The sequence below is a fragment of the Amblyomma mixtum genome, chromosome 2 (assembly GCF_055824585.1).
Source record: "Amblyomma mixtum isolate Tamu chromosome 2, ASM5582458v1, whole genome shotgun sequence".
Classification (NCBI taxonomy): Eukaryota; Metazoa; Arthropoda; class Arachnida; order Ixodida; family Ixodidae; genus Amblyomma; species Amblyomma mixtum.
The window spans coordinates 82,036,866-82,055,666 of record NC_143013.1 but is presented as its reverse complement, the minus strand read 5'-3'; the positions used below and the strand labels follow the sequence as shown (position 1 = coordinate 82,055,666).

General features: G+C 45.5%; 1 protein-coding gene across 1 annotated transcript; it reads right to left on the bottom strand.

Moving 5' to 3' along the window:
• Window positions 1-6,593: 6,593 nt before the first annotated feature.
• LOC149359921 (protein lin-28 homolog) lies at window positions 6,594-16,853 on the bottom strand. The gene is made up of 2 exons (XM_089572041.1): window positions 16,684-16,853; window positions 6,594-11,807 (listed from the first exon to the last, which is right to left on the bottom strand). The coding sequence occupies exons 1-2, from the start codon at window positions 16,842-16,844 to the stop codon at window positions 11,489-11,491; spliced, it is 480 nt and encodes a 159-aa protein (XP_089428167.1). The 5' UTR covers window positions 16,845-16,853; the 3' UTR covers window positions 6,594-11,488.
• Between the last annotated feature and the right edge of the window lie 1,948 nt (window positions 16,854-18,801).

The window sequence follows — 18,801 nt, the reverse complement described above, 5'->3', positions numbered from 1 at the left end:
CCGATGCCTCCCATTGTCGTTGATCCTGCTGGAATTGTAAATTTAATTGATTCATTAAAAGTTTCCTCCTCGTGTGGCAGTGATGGCATCAATTCTAAGTTCTTGAACCAAACCAAAATGTACTCGTCTGTATTTCTTGCTAAACTATTCCAGCAGTCGCTCGACCAAGGGATTTTGCCGATGGACTGGAAAGTCGGGAAGGTGGTTCCTCTTCATAAATCAGATAGCAAATCATCCCCTTTAAATTATCGACCCATATCACTAACCAGTATTCCGTGTAAATTATTGGAGCACATATTATATTCCCATATCTATCATTTTTTGCACTCCAATTCATTTTTTACATCTGTTCAACATGGCTTTCGCCCTTCCTTCTCATGCGAAACTCAGCTTCTTCATTTCACGCATTCATTACACAGCATACTTCATCGGAATTCCCAGGCAGACTGCATATTTCTGGACTTTTGCAAGGCCTTTGATAAAGTACATCATAAGCTCTTAATGACTAAACTGTCTGCTCTGAATCTTGATCCTGCGGTACTAAACTGGCTTGAACATTTTCTGATTAATCGCTCCCAGTACGTCTGTATTAACGATTGTAATCCTTCCTTAACCGAAGTAACATCAGGCGTGCCCAAAGGCTCCGTTTTAGGGCCACTTTTATTTCTAATATACATTAACGACTTGCCAAGCTGCGTCTCTTCTTGCATGCACTTATACGCTGACGACTGTGTCATTTACCGCGAGGTTCGTAATGATGATGACATACTAATAGACGATATGCGAAATTGCTTGGCGGTCTGGCAACACCGCGCCCACAACTTCCGGTTTCCATCTTGGCGCGGTCGAGCTCGTCGAGCTGGTGCATCGTTTGCTATGCGTACTTTCTTCTTGCGAGTGGAATTTCAACAGGCAAGCTTCAGCTGCTGCGTTGTTTTCACAGCTGATCTTCGACCAAATGTAGGTGCTTTCAATAAGCGCCAGCTTACTCTTACCGCATCCTTAGCTTCGCTTGAAGTCTGGCGCTGATGATCGCAATAATCCGCACTCGAAAGTGGGTTGGAAAGTCGAACCGTGACCGTGTGCTGTTGTCGTTTTAATGCTCGCATTAAAGCACCAGTTCAAGCATCACGCATTATCATGGCTATTTTATTCCCAAGTGGACGCGAATTCATCTGGTAGGGTAGCGAGCGGTTATTTTGCGGTGAGTGCGCACGTGTGTTGACAAACTTCTGTGACAGTGCGAACTTTCGTTCGCGCCGATGCCAGGAGCTTCGTGCATTGCAGTATAATCACACAAGACCCTCGACCAGCTGCGTAATTCGATTCCTTTACTGTAATGTGCAATGCGCATCCGCGGTTTTCAACGTCACCGTTTCAGAGCCCGGCGTCGGTTGATTTTCGCCACAATTCGTTGAAACCGCGTCCTGCTCGCAGTCAGTCGACATTAACAAGAGGAAAGTGGGCATGCACATATAATTCAAAATATTGTAAGCAAAGACGCAGCTTTTTTTTTTTTTTTTAAGATAAGCACTAAGCCACCGCAGCGGCTTGATTAGAGAAAGATGTCACAGCTGTAGGTGCATGCACGGACTCGATACGCTGGTCAGGCTGTGTGTGCAGGGGCGAAATTAGCATGTTCGGTTGCTTCCGAAACTTAATTAGCTTACTCCCAAACTTGGACAAATGGCTTTGTTGCGAAGCAAGCTGTTGGAGCTTGCCACAATGATAATAAAATCTGATGGCCTGAAGCGTTTTCAGAACACTGTTGCATTTACTTTCTAGCTTAGACATGCGTCCCTCCTTCATAATAAAGTAGCTATATTATTCGCTTCTTTTTTTTTAGATTTTGGTCGCCGCAGATATCGAAGGTATAGGAATCCTCAAGAAATAAACCATTCGCACCTCAGTTTTTATACGTATAGGGTGTATTGCTTCACAAAGACTCCTTAACGCGCATAACATATGCGTATATGGTCCAGAGAGTTTGCTCGCCCTTCTAAAACTAACTGAACACGGGAAAAACTTAACTGAACACGTAGCAAACTAAGCAGTAATCGGCATATGGTTCTTCGAGTGAACTTATTTCGCCACGGCACAAGCGATTGGCCCGCTCAAAAAAATTACCTTCTCTATTACGTTGTTCAAGTATGCGTCTATATATATTCACGCCCGACCGGAGAGTTGATAAATGCACGAAATCGGCTTCTAATTTTGATCAGAGACAACAAAGGCTGTGGTCCTTATCTTAATTTAAACGCAAATCACCTCGAGAGATTTGTCAAAAATCAGCGCAGAAAGCGAAAGCTGCGCACTGATCCGCGTGCTGACACATGATACCTCGCATGGCGTTTTATGTTACTAAAACGTTGGGACGGAGTAAAAAAATAGAAAAGTGAAAAGCTTGAACGCACCTAGTTCTGGCACGCATCGTAGTGTCTTTTCACAGTGGAGAGGGTAGCGCAACACTGCATCGGCATTTTACTTTTCAAACGAAGCGCAGCCGTTTTAACCCAACGCTGGGCAGCGGTTTCGTTTTCTGTACCGTGCCAACATGGAGGACTTAGTTCTCGGAGCGCCGAGAGATGGCGCTGCGCATTTCGCATATCGTCTATTCTTCAGTCCGATTTAAGTAACATTGCTCTTTGGTGCAGAAAATGGCGCATGGAACTAAACATTAACAAATGTAAAATAATGCGTGTCTCTCGACAAGGTGAATGTACCTCGGTGTACACACTTTACAACACTCCACTTGAGTCCGTGCCTTCATATAAATACCATGGCCTAACCATTTCTTCCACATTAAACTGGAAAGCTCACACTGACCATATTATTACTAACGCCAATCTCACCTTAGGATACTTAAGACGTAATTTCAGTAAAGCCCCTACTTCATTCAAGCTTCTTCTTTATAAAACCCTTATGCGACCCAAACTCGAATATGCTGCCTCCATCTGGGATTCTAATCACAACACTTTATCTCATGCTGTTGAAATGGTGCAGAATAATGCTATTCGATTTGTACTTTCTAACTATAACCGAACAGCCAGCATAACGTTAATGAGGTCTAATGTCGGTTTGCCGTGTCTGTCTTTGCGCCGTAAAATTTTTCCATTTGCTTGTTTCATAAAATTTTCTACCATGATTCTCTGCATAGTGAATTCATTATGTCGCCTAGCTACCGCTCCTCACGTGTCGACCATCGCAACAAGGTTGCTCTTCCTAAATGCCGCGCTAACACCTTTTATTATTCATTCTTGCCAAACACATCTAAAGACTGGAACCACCTTCCCGCTGAGATCGCATCCATATCAGACCACACTCTTTTCAGGCAAGCATTGTCCAATCATTTTTGTGATGTCACCTAAGAGTTTATTAGTGCCTTTTTTTTCCTTTCTGCCGTTTTTTTGTTGTTGTTATTGTTATTCATGTCCTGTGTTGCTTTTCGATTTACTTTTCTAGTGCAATTATGTTCGTTTTCTCGCTTTTTTAGCCTTTCACGCTGTATGATTTATTTTGTATTTTGTACTATATACCTGCCGCTTTCATGTTCTGTTGTTTGGTTTTTGTAACCCACTCCCCTCTGCAATGCTTCGGCGATTGAGGGTATGCGAAATAAATAAATAAATAAATAAATAAATAAACAAATAAATAAATAAATAAATAAATAAATAAATAAATAAATAAATAAATAAATAAATAAATAAATAAATACCCTTTATTATGTACAGATGAATAGCAACCTGTGCCTCCCGATTCTTGGCCGATCCCCCAGTGTGGGTATTTGCCATTTTTGAAAGGCTAACTGCAACAACAACGAAAGTGGCTGATCTGGGCTGGCATGAAATCGAGGTGGCGCTGACCCAATATATCTTACTGGCATCCTCTTTCAATGAATCGGGGCGGTGGCTAGCGTCATCTTGCCTACAAAATCAACAGGCGTTTTATTTGTTTAGTTTTTCTTTGTTCTAACTTTCAATTCTGGTGCGTCTCTTTCCATTCTATTTTCTATGTTCTGAAATATATTATTTTGAATTCATTGTTGGTACGTGCAATTGTTCTATTCCGCTCTTACACCACCAGTGTCTTCTCTTGCTAGTCGCTATTGCTGATGTTTTAATTTTGCATTCACTATCCCTAAACCAAGAGCTTCTGGAAGGATGACCATTATCTGGAAGTACAGCTTTAGGATCTACCAAACATGTGGAATGTTCCTCCCGCATGCTACAGAAATATCATCGCCCTGTTCACACCTACGTCTATACTGCGCAGTTCAATGGCGACCTGATCTAGCCTCGAACAGGAGGGCATTGCCTCTTGTCTCTTCTTCTTCCGTCCCGTCCGTCAGCGCTGTTTTGTCGTACCGTTCAACATGAACCAACCAGGCCGACTCAGCCCTGTCCTTAAATTATCATATAGCGTTTCCTTCAGGATTTCGCTATTTGCATCTCTGTATTAACGCAATGATTCTTATTTGTAAATTTCTTTTGTCTACAGTCAGCAGTATCAGTTTCGCAGATTTTCTTTTTGATTTTCGTGGTACTGTTGTCGCATGTGTAACCTGTCGTGCTCTTTCCAGACTTTTTCCTTCACCGAGTGTCCACGTTTTCTCTGCACAAATGCATGGAGACTTTTTACGCCCGCATCTTTTCATCCATTCTTCTTATCTCTCCTCAAATGATGTTTTGCCATGTGTTTCCCGTGGTTCAACGGACGACCAACCCATATCCACTTGTACAGCTTCGTTTGTTATCTTTCCATTGAACTCCTAGAAACATTCTGCCAGTCGTTTTTCGTTTAATTTCTGGTCTTTGTAGCGTACAGGATTTCAAGTGCGGTATCGCGTTTGCAAATTACTGGGGCGGTTGCCCCCCTGATAGGCAAAGAGAGGGATGCGCATATTTTTTTCATATTCTACTCTGCTTCCCAGAATAAATGAACGGACGCTACCATGAACATTATCCTACCTTCCCTGTCCCATTTGTGGAAACCAGTGCACGCCTATGCAAGTGATTCAACCTGGAGGCGAAACGCAAAAGGCGCCCGTGTACTGTGTGATATCTGTGCATGTTAAAGATCCTCAGGCGGTCGAAATTATTCTGGAGGCCCCTTCACAGCGCCACCTCTTTCTCGCTTTCTTCTTTCGGTGTCACCTTCCTCCCTTCTGTCAAGGCGCGGTTGAGGTGTCCGCCGAGAAGGGAGACAGTTACTGCGCCAATTGAGGTTGTGGGTGGTGCTCTTATCTGTAGAGGGCGCGGAATGTACGCTTTTTGCCCCGATGCAAAGCAGAAAAATATGTGACCTTGTTTTAGGGCGCTTACCAGGTTTCATAGTGGTGCCTACATTTTGTCCATGGCGCCTTAAGCTCTTTAGGTCGTTGCTGTTGGCCTCAAACAAATGGCGCATGACTACCAGCTTTTTTAATCCAAGGCGGCAGAAATCAGATGATATATCCGAAATTTGAGCAACTCACTTTTCGTGACAGAAATGGTTGAGGATGGTAATGGGTTTCGCAGGCCATTGCTCCCCTTCTACCTTTACTTTGCACCTGCGCATCCTGCACGCGTTGCGGTGTGGGATCATGGCGAGAGGTTCCAGTCAGCACTATAGATTTTGAAAGACTGTTTATATTAGCTCTTAATGGTGATGCCTTTCAGGATATATATTAAATTATCGAAAGTTTTGCGTATCTCAGCTCCTCACGTTAACACCTTTGCTTTGACCTCTTTCACCGTGGTGGAGGAAGAAGCTGATGCACCTTTGAAGGAACGAAGAATGAGAAAAAAAGTTGCGAATTTCAAGGGAGAAAAGACAGAAGTGACCGGTCCGTAGTTGTCACGAGATCTAACGCAAACTGTTTTCCTCGCGAATAAACAAGATGTGAATTATATTTGAGATTTTCTACATACGAAATATAAAATATATATTACCTGGGACGCTCTATTTATTTTATTTATTTATTTATCTACATATACTGCAGGCCCGTCTCAGGCCCATGCAGGATCCGGGAAAGTACAGAAAACAAATACAAATTGGGAACATGTGCCAAAAAGACTGATTTGAAATCAGAATAAGTTATCGTGCCACTTGTGCTAGGCAAAACAAAGAAAATGCCACATATTACATAAGTATCAAATTTTATTACTAAATATTTCACTAGAAGTACTCGAAGCTGTGTCCTCCAATAATTTGTTCTAATGAGAAATTGCAAATGGGAATAATGTTTTCGCATGTATGTTAATGTAGCTAATGAGTGCCTGCTAGGTCCCTCAAGATAATGCGTTGGGTTTAGCTTAGAGTGACCGTGGTAGAGGAGGAAAATAAATTGTAATCTTTTAGTAACTACTTGGGGGCTGCGGACTAATTTCGAAATATTGGACAATTACCCATTTCGTCCACATTCATGGCAATGCCACAGCGTTGGCCGCATAGCATATCAGCGTCGCTATGCTCCGCAGCACAGCGAAACTTCGTCCGATGTATCGCGTGTGTATGTAGCCGTGAGGTGACTAGTCTTCAAGATCCAATCACTTAATTTTGGGGAATTTTTCTTCGCAGAAAGGAGACCAGAAAATACAAGTGACGACAAAATGTTCCAAGTGCTTAATACAGATTTTATTCCCCGGCATACAAAGTGAGAACATCTTCTGCGGTCTTGTCTTCGAGATCTGAATGACATATAGTTCTCTAAAACAACAAATCAAATCCACTTCATGTTTTGTTTTTGGCAGACTTGCGAAAAATGCAAGACCATACTGTTCGGTTGTGCCAACAAAGAGAACTGCTCCGAGAAAAACACAGCAAATCTGCTCGCGAGTGGAAGCCTACGAATATTCGTGCTAGATATTAAGCACGCATTTTCAATAACAAGCAAAAACTATATTCGAAGTGCCTCTTTTGCGGCAATGAAGCACTGACGGTCACGTGAACCTGTTCAGTCATGCATACCGATTGTTTGAGCACAGATAAGGGTAATTTATTGCAAAATATAAAGTCGTACATAGCTACTCGTTTCACAAAGAACTGATCGACGTATAAAACTTAACACAAGCCTAGTCGAAAACAACACAAAAATGTTGCTTACACACTGCGCCTCCCACATAACAAACTTGCAACTTCTTCTTCTTGAATAATTGGCAGAAAGCACACCGAAACGCAGGAAAAGGTCATTTTCATGAGTTCGTTTTTTACAAAAAATACCGTTTCTTGCCTAGTACTTTATTTCCAGCATTCGTTTTCAACCTCAGGTGATGCACGCTCAAGCTTTTCCCGGCAAAAGATTCCTTTGACACAGCAGGGACTGTTTTTAGTCTTTTCTTTTTTCATCAACGAGAACAAAATGTTCTAGAGAGTTTTCATTTACTACAGTTGCCCATAGTACCTTTAAATATCTACAGACATCGAATAACACTTCAGAACGCGAATGTTCAAGCCACTGGGACCAGCTCGCATCGTGTATTAAAGACGATCTCTTCTTCTCTAAAAACCTGCTCGCGTATGTCTTTGGCAAAGAGCCCCCTGGGCTCAACACAAGAAAAAACTGGTTGCACACACGTTACAGTTGATTGGTTGAATGAGCATCACTCGTCAAAAAGATGACTCGATGAAAGTGCGGGTTGCTGGGGCCAGGGTACAGTACCACAAAGGCACACTTCGTTTAATCCGTGCAATCAGATGTTGCTGTTGCAAACATTGGATGCTGGAAAGTGAATTTCTGCTTGTGGCTGGTGTTAGAGCAGCTGGCATAAACCTGAATACGAATATCAACCAATCAACAGCTGCTGATCTATAAACTGTGCAGCAAATAAGCTACACAGACAAGAACAAATCACGCCTTAGCCTATCCAGTGGTGACCATGTGAACGAAACAAAAAAAAACGTCATTTAGGATCCTTCATTCGCAAAGCGTTTTTATTTGTGGCTGATTCGTCAAACAAGTCAGAAGAGGAGCTGCGCTTAGTTTGAGCAAGGGCTCGTGAAGCAGGCGTTCAGTTTTTGTGGTGCAGTAAACTCTTGTATACTTATTTTATTTTTGGCCGCTGAAGATGCGTCACTACAGAGCGCCATCCTAGATGGCTATGCCTGCATGACGCCGATTTAACGCAGTGACTTGTATGCTGTATGTTATATTATCGGCTTAATATGAACAATTTTACAACTTGTCTTCCACCCACAGACTATTGGTGTTCTATTATACATTCACAGTTTTCATCGCGCTTGTTGGTATGGCAGGGTCATTTGGCAGTTGCACATCAACTTTTTTTTTTCTAAATGTAAAAGCACACAACAGTACAACAAAACCAAGTTCTGTCTAGATGGTCGTAGACTATCTTAAGGATTATTCTTGGCCTCCGGATTTAACTAAAGTGAAAACAAGATAACCTAAATGTGCTGCACAATGCACACGCACGCCAGGATGTTGATGTAAGTCCCAAATATGGCTGCCATTGCTGAGCGTTTTAACTGCTGATACACATGGGTGCTTGATTAAATACGCAATTCTAGAGTAAACAAAGTCATATAAATGCGTATTTATTTTTTAGTATCTTTAGACAGTCTAAACAACTAGACTGACTGCATGAACGACTTTATGAAGAGCATTTGCACAAAACAGGGACTAAAATTTTTGCTTTTCCACCGTTATTTCACCGTTAGTCTTATCACTCTTCACCGGAGGTCAAGAATTTGAATCAACAAGCAATATAATAAACTTTCAACAAACATTGAGTCATCAACAAAACTAGACAAATAGAATATAGGCAAGCAATAGCGCTAGCAGTATAATGCAAACGCACAGCACATGCACTACTTTCGTAAAGCAAAAAAAAAAAGATTACGTGATTAAGAGTAATCAGAAACGAAAGAACTCTTCCACTTTGAGACTCAAAGCGTGATGCAAAGCAGCGTCTGAGTAAATACAACGAAAGACTTGATTCAAAAGGCTGTCACGACCGCAATGTGACTTCTATAATCGACGTGCGGATTCACGCCTGCTCAAAGCATTCTCGCACATATGCGCACGCACACATGTACACACATACATGGCTCTTTTGCACACCACTGCACACAATGGTTCAAAAGAAAGCAACACCGTTAAGACTTTTAAAAATAAAGAGAAACGGCCTCAGAGAGGCCCTACACAGCTGTGGTCACCAAGCAACAAGGTTTGTCTATACGGTCTGTACAAGTTACCCTCGCAGTCAACACAGCCTCTTGCAAATGCAAGGAGACAGAATGCATCCCTGGCAGAACGACAGAGTACGCCTTGCTTCACAGATTAAACATACTGAACCTAAACATGACGTTAAGTTGCGTCACTGGCACGTAAGGTTTGTCACGTGGCATTCGTTACGAAGACTTCTAAGACAACCCTGGCAAATTTATCGACCCACACACGCCGTTCAACAACAGTTAAATTACGGTACGATGATTGTTAGCTCAGCAAGTGGATGTCTATGCTTTTGTGTCTTGTGTAGGCTGAAAAAGCTGCCCTTATGCAGTGACAAAGATTACTCAGGCGACCATGTGGCAGCCGGGAAGATAATTTTGCACCGTTTATCAAAGCGAAGTTAGAGTTTTGTAAGTACAACAATGAAGTACTGCAAAGACCACTGCAAGCAAGTCTCCGTTTTGGTCTATTTCATTTTTCTAAAGTTGTTCGCAAAGGCAGCTGCGTCCACAAATTTGCTGTTGGCCCGCTGGATATATATATAATTCCGTAAAAAGTATGCTGGTCTCCCTGCGAATATTTCAGTCGAATAAATACACTCAAGATAGATCCCTAGAGGTGATATGTGGAAGCGAAATGCACTGATTGGCGGATACCCAGCGCCTAGCTCGGGTTCAAAGGCAGACTTTTATTCACAGCCGGTTGTGTACAATTTCATTAGTATCCTTGTACACAAGGGATAGAAAGCTGCCGATTTGCAGACTATGAATGAAAACTGGGAGATTGTAAGCCAAGTGTTTTTGAATTTTTCTTCATCCATTGGCTGACAGACAATTTATTTAACTCTGTAAGCATGCATGGAATACCACCCGATTCTTACGCCTCTTCGTAGTATGTACTAGAGCAGCGCAGGCTGACAAGCTCGTGTGTTAGAGATGCTTGAGCAAATAACACATTCTAGATTGGAGGCGTATGAGCAATACATCACTTCTGGGTAAGATAGTGAATTTATATTTTGGCCAGAAGCATGGAATTTAAAATAACTGCACGGATGTCAGGCACCGCCTAAAAATACCGCTGTGAACGAAAATATCTCCTGTTAGCATAATGCTTTGCTGCTGGATTTCATTCTCCATAGTACCTCATTTATGAGCCACCTTCAAAGGCTTCCAGTATCGCCTTCACAAAAGCACGATTCCGCTTAAGACGACGAGCTGTGACATGTTGGCAGTAGCTGTTTGTCAGGATGCATTTTCTTCACAAACATGCTAAATGTTTAGCTTATTGTTTCGGTATCAGCCAGGAACGGCGGACGTCACAAAGAGAATGAGAAGAGGCTGACGATACGAGACACTTTGTGACGACCTCAGTTCTCAGATGCCAATATTATGAAACGGATCCTACTAGTGCACACTTCCCAATTCGTGCTGTGCGGGAAATTACCGACGCAACACGCAACACAATGTCGTTTTGATTGAGTACACGAAGGCGTTTCTGCTAGACACGTTCGCAGCTAGGTATGCCTGGTACTACAGTCGTGTACAAGTCAAGAACGAAGCTGAAAATGCCCCTTTAAAGGAGCCCTCCGGCCAACAGCGTCGACCAATTCTCATGAAGTCGTGGTTAAGCCCCTGTGCAGGGAGTGGCAGATTAGAGAGGATTAATTACAGCTTAATCGGATTAACCGCAGCGTCCTGAAAATCTGTCCTCGCCGTTGGCAAGAGGATCTTCTATGAGGTGTACCTGCAGCTTTGTTCTTGAGTTGTACCTAACTGCAGTCCCTGAAACAGCACAGCAAGCAATGTTTGACATTACAACCATGCTCAGGCATTTGTTTCTCTCTTTGGCGCTCCTGTTTTGACACTTTTCTCATCTGTACAGGTGGTTTCGAGGTTCAGCTCTGGCGTGTACATGCTTCTGCCAGAACAGCATGAGCGCCACTCATCGGCAGTTCCTAGTATCAGAACAGAATGATGCAAGGACTGCTCTCACTCGGAGTAGTCGTGCAAGTATACCGACCTTCGTATTCCTCTGAGCTTCTTTTCAGTGGACGATCAGGGAGCACTACGGCCCCTGCTGACTACTAGGAACACCGACAGGATTAGGCTGCGCTGACGATGTTGCAAAGCTCACACATTCGTGGCAGCTTCCGTAAAAAAAAAAAAAAAAAGCCAAGGAAACTTTCTCTCTACAAGGTATTCTTTTTTTTCCTCTGTGTTTCTCATTTCTTTTCCTTGCTGCCTGGCGAGGTCCGTGCCGTCAGGTGGCGCGATGAACAGCCCGCGTCAGAGAGGACGAGACCGCGGGGCGTCGCTCGCCTCAGGGCTGCTGCTGCTGCGTCACGTGCTTGGCCACCGGCGCGCTGGTGTTGTTGTTGTCCACGGCGTCCGCGTGGTTGTCGAGGTCGGGCCTCTCCTCTGGAAGACTGCTGTCGCCGTTGGTCCGGGCGTGCTCCGGCGGCGCGTCGCCGGCCCCGGCGGTGGCTGAGGCGAGGCTGCCCTTCGCGCGCTTATCCTCTCGCTGCGGGCAGTCGGCGATCAGGTGCTCGGCCGACTTGCACTGGTGGCATCGCTTGGGCTGCGGACCCATCGTGCACTTGGCCGCGATGTGGTTTGCGAACTCGCCGCAGTTGTAGCACCTGCGCCAGAGCGAAAGATGTTTGGTGTCAAGGCCGAAATGCGAGCACCGACCACCTCTAAACAGAACAAATCTTTCACCATTTTACGTTCAGACATCATGCCCAAACACCGCGATTCGTCTTTCCACGTAAATGGCCCTGCGATGAGTAATTTAACAACTTATTAACGTTTCAATTTCTTTCCTTCTCTACAGAGAAAATGGAGCAGGAGTTGAAGGCGCATGGCCTGACAGGCTTCTGCCCAGATAGCAAAATTCGATACACAGTGTGCACACTGGTCACGCAAATAATGGGTACAATGCTCACATACATAGACATACAGGGTCCGTCCTGAAAGTAACGAGACAAGTCGCGGCGTGACGCGCGCATTCACTAGATTGGGAAAGCGCTTTTGGGGGAAGGAGGGTGAGCCTTCAGCTTCACATGCGACGAGCTTAGTTGGCTGCGAGCAGGCCAAGCGAGTGGACGTCTTCGAGCGTGTACCAATGTTTCGCCGCTGCGTCGAGGAAACCATGGAGCGAACGTTGGAACAGCGCTACGCGGTGAAGCTTTGCAATAAACTGAGTAAGTCACCTACTGAGTCAATCGACGTGATCAAGAAAGCATGTGGGAACGATGCAATGTCCAGGTCGCGTGTTCTAATGGCACAAAGCATTTACAAACGGTCGTGAAGACGTTCACGACGAGCAACGGTCCGGGCGCCCGTTGATGACGGTAACGGACGGTAATGTTGACTGTGTGGTCCTGAACATCTTCACGGCAATTTGTAAATACTTTGTGCCATTGGAACCCTTTCGATCTGGATACTGCATCATTACCACATGTGTAAAATGTTTCGGTAGATGATTTACTCAGTTCATGGCAAAGCTTCGCCGCGTAGCGCTGTTCCAAAGTTCGCTCCATGGTTTCCTCGACGCAGCCACGAAACAGGGGTGCACACAAGTTTGAACACGTACACTCGCTTGACCTGCTAAGAAGCCAACTGAGGTCTTTGGATGTGAAGCTGAAGGTTCTCCCTCCTTCCTGAAAAGCGGTTTCCCGATCTAGCGCATGCACGCGCCACGCCGCGACTTGTCTCATTGCTTTTAGGACAGGCCCTGTATATTTGTGGTCGAACCAAGAATCACCATGATATTTGAAATGAATATAAGAAATGCGAAAATACGAAGTATTTAGAATGAACTTCATGCATCTACATACACAATACATACATACATACCTAAACATACACATCTATATCGATCTGCGTACCCGAAGAATAACGCGTAAGAGTGTCCGCATTTGCGCGCACTAGCCATATTGACTGTCCAGCTAAAACAGCGCATCAGTTATGATTGGATCAGCTGATGGCGTTAGCACAGTACTGACGGAGGAAGAGTTGGAGAGATAGACCAACTATTGGCCGCGGCTTGCGGTACGAGCTCGCTGATGCTAGTAGAAAGCTTCAGGGCTCAAAATCGAGACCGATAACGACGTCTCTTTCACGGCGGCCGGTAATGCGGCGGCAGCAAAAAGGCCGGAACGGACGCGGAGTTGTCGTTATCTGCAGTCAAATGTGAGCAGCTCTGGTATTTTCATTACACGCGTCCTGGCTCCGCTATGGTGACGACGACTAGACCAATAGAACTGCCCTGTAAATTGTATTGTTTATGGTTTATGGTGGTTTAACATCCAAAAGCGACTTAGGCTATGAGGGACGCCATAGTGAAGGGCTCCGGAAATTTTGACCGACTGGGATTCTTTAACGTGCACTGACATCGCAGAGTACACGGGCCTCTAGAATTTCGCCTCCATCGAAATTCGACCGCCGCAGCCGGGATCGAACCAGCGTCTTCCTGGTCAGTAGCCGAGCGCCATAACCACTGCCACCGCGGCGTCTCTGCACGGTGTATTTGAATGCAGATAACGACAATGTATGCGGAAACACGGGACATGCATAAAGGACGAACTGATTGGTTACTTCTGTCTTTGTAGTTAGGATCATGCATATATAAACTACACTCGAATATACAGGACAAGGGGCCTCTTTGCGTACTTACACGTCCTTGTGCATTGCGGTTGACATTTATAGTATTGACAGCAGCACTTTTTTTTTCTTGCACCGCGCACAAGGTTGCCATGCCCTTTGTCTTGAGCCACTCCGTATGTTCGACGCCTGCTCGGCATGGCCGGTATTCTATACATCACCACTGCGTGGTTCAGCGTCATTACATTACACGAGGCCGGCCGGAACAGCTCCCATAGAAAGTGAGTCGATGCATCCTACGTCATTAAACAAGATTCCCAGAGGATCGTACATATTGCCGACAGTAACATATGGCAACGCCGTCGCCTTTTCCAGGAACGTGGAGAAAACAGTGCACAATGTGCTGCTGTCTCCAAAGCAAAAAGTAGAAGACGCCGCGCTCACGATGGAAAAAGAAGCAAAAGAAACCAAGGAACCAGCAGAGTTATATAACACGCCTGTAGTTGTCTCACGCGAGTACGATTGATCCAGGAACGCAAGAGCTCGCTGCCCAAGCCTGACAACGGGATGCATAGAGTGCCGCGCGGTGTCCACTCGAGAATTCCTCACGGTGCCATTAGAGGGTTCGAGATTTATGGAGTCTTCGTCAAGCCTCGGTAGCGGTCGACATCTGGGCGAGTGGGGCGACTAAATAAACAAAAACGAAGCGAGGATCGGACGAGAAGACGTCGAATGCGCGAACGTGCGCGGATACGCAGCCGTGGTTGACGTCAAGCATGCATCGGAAGCACGTACGATAGGCACGACAGATAGAGGAGAGTGTGAACGAAAGCGATCTGTAGTTGAGGAGAAGGAAGATAAAGTAACGGAAAACGAGACGAGCGGAAACACGAGCGATTTTCGTCGAGGTCCATGCGTCTCCATACCGAAGATCGAAAGACTAGTCCGCAGTAGTCTCCATCCTGTCCCTTTCCATGCGCGCGCGATCGGGGCGAGACACATAGAAGCCTCCGTGAGCCCGCTGTTTGTAGTGCACCCTTGTGTGTCGTTACTTAGAGACACCCCGACCCCGGCGGACAGCAGCGGATCGACGCGGCAACCATTAAAGCGGGACAAGACTGTGTGAGGACAGCAGGACTCCCCCCTTACCACGGAGTGGAAGAGGCTGGACACGGTTGCACGCCCACTTTTATCGCCTCAAACCAGACAAGGGCCCACGCAACCGCGTGTGCGTGGAGTGGCAGATAAGCACGCATGAGAGGGAGTGAGAAACCTTTTGTCACACACAGATATCGCGGAAACATTTTTACTGTGGTTTTGTTATCTCTCGTGCGAGTGTGTTTTTAATATGTGTTGGGACTCCTGACTCCTTCTGGTGTCCATCACTGCCCTGGTTTTGAGGCCTGCACTTCCGCCTATTTTGTTTTTCTCCCTTTGTTTTTTCATCAGTAGCCAGCTCTGCTTTTCCATGTACTTCTTCATTCAATCACAGACAGGCTATGGCTACATGCTCTCGTTCTTAAGCCCAGGCTTAGTATTGCCACGCATCATTGTAGTGTCCTACAACGTGACAGTATTCATTCAACAGCCTTCAAATTCCATAGCACTGGGATAATTGTGAGTATCTTGCTTTGCAGCGATACTAGTCTCGAAGTCTGTCTCGAAGTTCTTTGTGTACATTGAAAGTCGTCACCATTGCAAGGAAGTGTTATGCATTTGCCACGAATGCAGTGACCCTAGTGCGATATTTCATTTTTGTGCTGGTTTAGAGCCCTGGAATAAGGATTCCGACCCCAAAATATTTTCTCATTGTTTTCTCTCTCTCACAGAAAAACAGTCGAGCTCACGAACTGCAGAAAAGACTGCCTTCGTTTATTAACCAGGCAGCCTCTTTTCGATATGCCCATGTACTTCGCTACACAATTTCTTGTCTTTGCAATGGAAAATACAGAATGCTGTAGGTCCCAGTTCGATGTGAGCTAACGTGGGAAAAGTATGCAGTGGCCTGCGCTTATTCGCCACAGCTTAGTGCCGATAGGGCAGTCGGCGATATGAAGTTCTGTAGATAGAACGCGGTCACACCACTGACACAGTTTCACAAGTATGGTCGGAACGTCAGACCCTTCACACTGTCCGAACAAGCCGGCCCTCCAGTGCATATCATAATAAATGATATCCAATAATTATATGATAATAAATGCGCACGCTATAGGTGCACCTGCATGAGGGCGCACCTTTAATGGACGTGTGCTGTGTCTTCTGTTCTTGTGTATTCTGCTTTGCACCAGAATGCCTCTCCTAGAGATGTGCGCCGTCTAGCTTAGCAACAAGCTCTTCTAAGCGTATGTTTCTGCAACAGTAGGATTTCTCTATTCCTAGAGCGAATTATTTGATCGTCCACGGCTCGGGAACTGCGTCCTCTTTTCTGCATTGTGTTCCTTTCTGCGCTAGAGTCATTTGTCTGCTGAAAAATTGGAGAGCACACTTAATCTGTGCCCTGACGCGATAGCCTTAATGAGTTATTGCTCATATATGCGGAATTGGCCATCCTCTACTTTACATTCAAAGATCGCTGGGAGTCCTGATACATCTACTGGCGCAGTGGTGCAGCGGTTAAACGATGCGCCACTGCCTAGGCAGGTGGCTGTTTCAAACACATCCACTTGTGGGGCCTGTGAGAGACAAGTTGCTCTGCGAGAGCAACTTCTCGTGACCAATCATCAATTTAACTTCCACCTGCCACGGTGGGCGATTCGCTCATAATCCGGTGGGCAGGTTGTGATGACGCCACACGGGGTACCCGCCACGGTGGGCAGTTAGTGATGACATCACAGGGGTTTTCCGCTGAACGGGAGCGTTAAAATGAGAAGGCATGAGCGTGGGGTGTGTTGTGTGACACGTGCCCCGTACCTGATCTTGCGGAAGCGCTTCTTGGACATAGGCCTGCGGTGGGATCCCTTGCAGTCACAGCCCTGGGGCCCCGACACGGCCGTGGCCTCGACGCCCTTGTCCGAGGCCTTGCACTCGAACTCCACCTCTTCTTCGTCGCCCAGGCTCCGGAAGCCGGACATTTGGATCACCGACTGCGCATGCGCCGAGAAGAAGAAGGACAATTCGTTACGCCACACAGAACTGCGAGCCTCACCATAACGATCGCAAAATGAATGTCACACTTTTCTCGCTTCTCTAAGACGGAGGAGCGACAATTGCATACACTACAACGGTCACGTGGTACACGATCACCTGATCACGTGACCACACAAGGTATGTTCACGAGAGTGCCCGGTGACCGGCTCACCCGGATAACCTCCTCACTGACAGGCAGGTGAAGAGGGAAGTCATCGGGGAGGACATGCTACGCCCTTTATCCAGCAGAAGTACCTCTATACAGTCATCACTGGGAAATTGCCCATCCTTCTATCCCGGTGACAAACAGCCTTCCCATTTCAAAAAAATTCAAAGCGTATGGCAAGGTAGTGCTACGCCCACAGAAAAAAAAAAGTTTCGATTAAGCGCAACATATTTCCCGTGTGCGCCGATCATCTTCTCGTTAAAGTCACGTATGATACCGTAATTTGCTCTTTTCTTCAAAGGATTACACCAACGGGTGTAGAATACATCACTTTCCTCCGACGCGATACGTCGCTGGAAGCGAGCAACCTCGCAATCCGCGCCTAACCGCAAACAGAGTTAGCCTGCGGCTCGCCAACTTTTCCTGGGCAGGGCCCAGCCTCCCGGTTCAGGCAGACGCTGAAACGCGTAACTGGACCTTCTCACAAGTGACCTCGCATTGACAGCTCGCTATTTTAAGTAAGCGCAAGAGGCGTACCTTGTCCAGGAGTTCCGGTGAAGCGGAGGTATCATCCATGGTACCAAGGTTAAGATGAAGCCCTTCTGATACCACGTCTCAAGCAGCCAATGAGCAACACCAGCCTTATCCTAGCCTAGACCACAATGTGATGGGACTTCGGTAGCGTCACGAAGGTGATCTTGAGTCAGGAAGGCTGCTTCGTATCCCGGTACAGAAAACGTTCTGGTACAAGCCGATCGAACGAACGAGCGAGACTACGTCTTGCACGTCTTTGTCTTCTTCGTTAGCACTTCTTCCGGAAAGAAAGTATTGTTGGCTTCGCTTCCTAATATCATATCTTGTGCGGACGACGGATAAGTAATGAATTGGTTCAAAAAAAGATACAAAAAGAAAAACAATGCAATTTAACAAATTGATGTTTAGTATTCCACTAACGTTGATGACTATGTGGGCTTACAGAAAACATAATGGCTGAGTGAGAAAGAGAACGAAAACTGTTCGTGAATTCTGACAAGTGCCATGTCCTAAGAGGAAGAAGAAGAATTCTAACAAACTTTCTAAGAATTTTCAGAAAGCCTATGATTCCTCAGCTACAGAGGACAAGCAACAACAACAACAAAAAGAGTGGGCCCTTGAAAATGGAGAGATCACTGCTTGTTTAAATCGCAAGAATAGTTTATCATCCAATCCGAGTCGGAGGCAATTTCTGAAAGTAAGGCTACACAAATAAGCGTTACTAATTCTTACTACATCCAAAGCGTGCAGACATCTTCCCAGTGAAAAAAAAACTTGTGCTTGGTATACTGCTTGAAGGCTAACATTACATGACCGACCTGCAGAATTATGATCTTTCTTTCACCGCTTCAGATCATGTTGTTATGCATCGCACAGCACAAGAGCTTCAACGCAAGTCTCGCTTCACCCACGGTACGTTCTCGTCAGCTCCCTGGTTTGATCGTTGCGGGCTGCCGTACACAGTCAGCTGTTACCGATCACATCATATCATATTATTTCATGACACACACCAAACCATATACCGCTCGATGCCGTTTTACATTATAACACATCATATTATGCATTATACCGCATCATGTATCATATCAAGCCACGTCTTGAGTCCGCTGGTATTTTTCATATGAGACATGCCGGCGACATTATGCCGACCTTTACTGATGGGTCGCACAGGGCGATGCTATCTCGATGAGCATGCAAGTCAA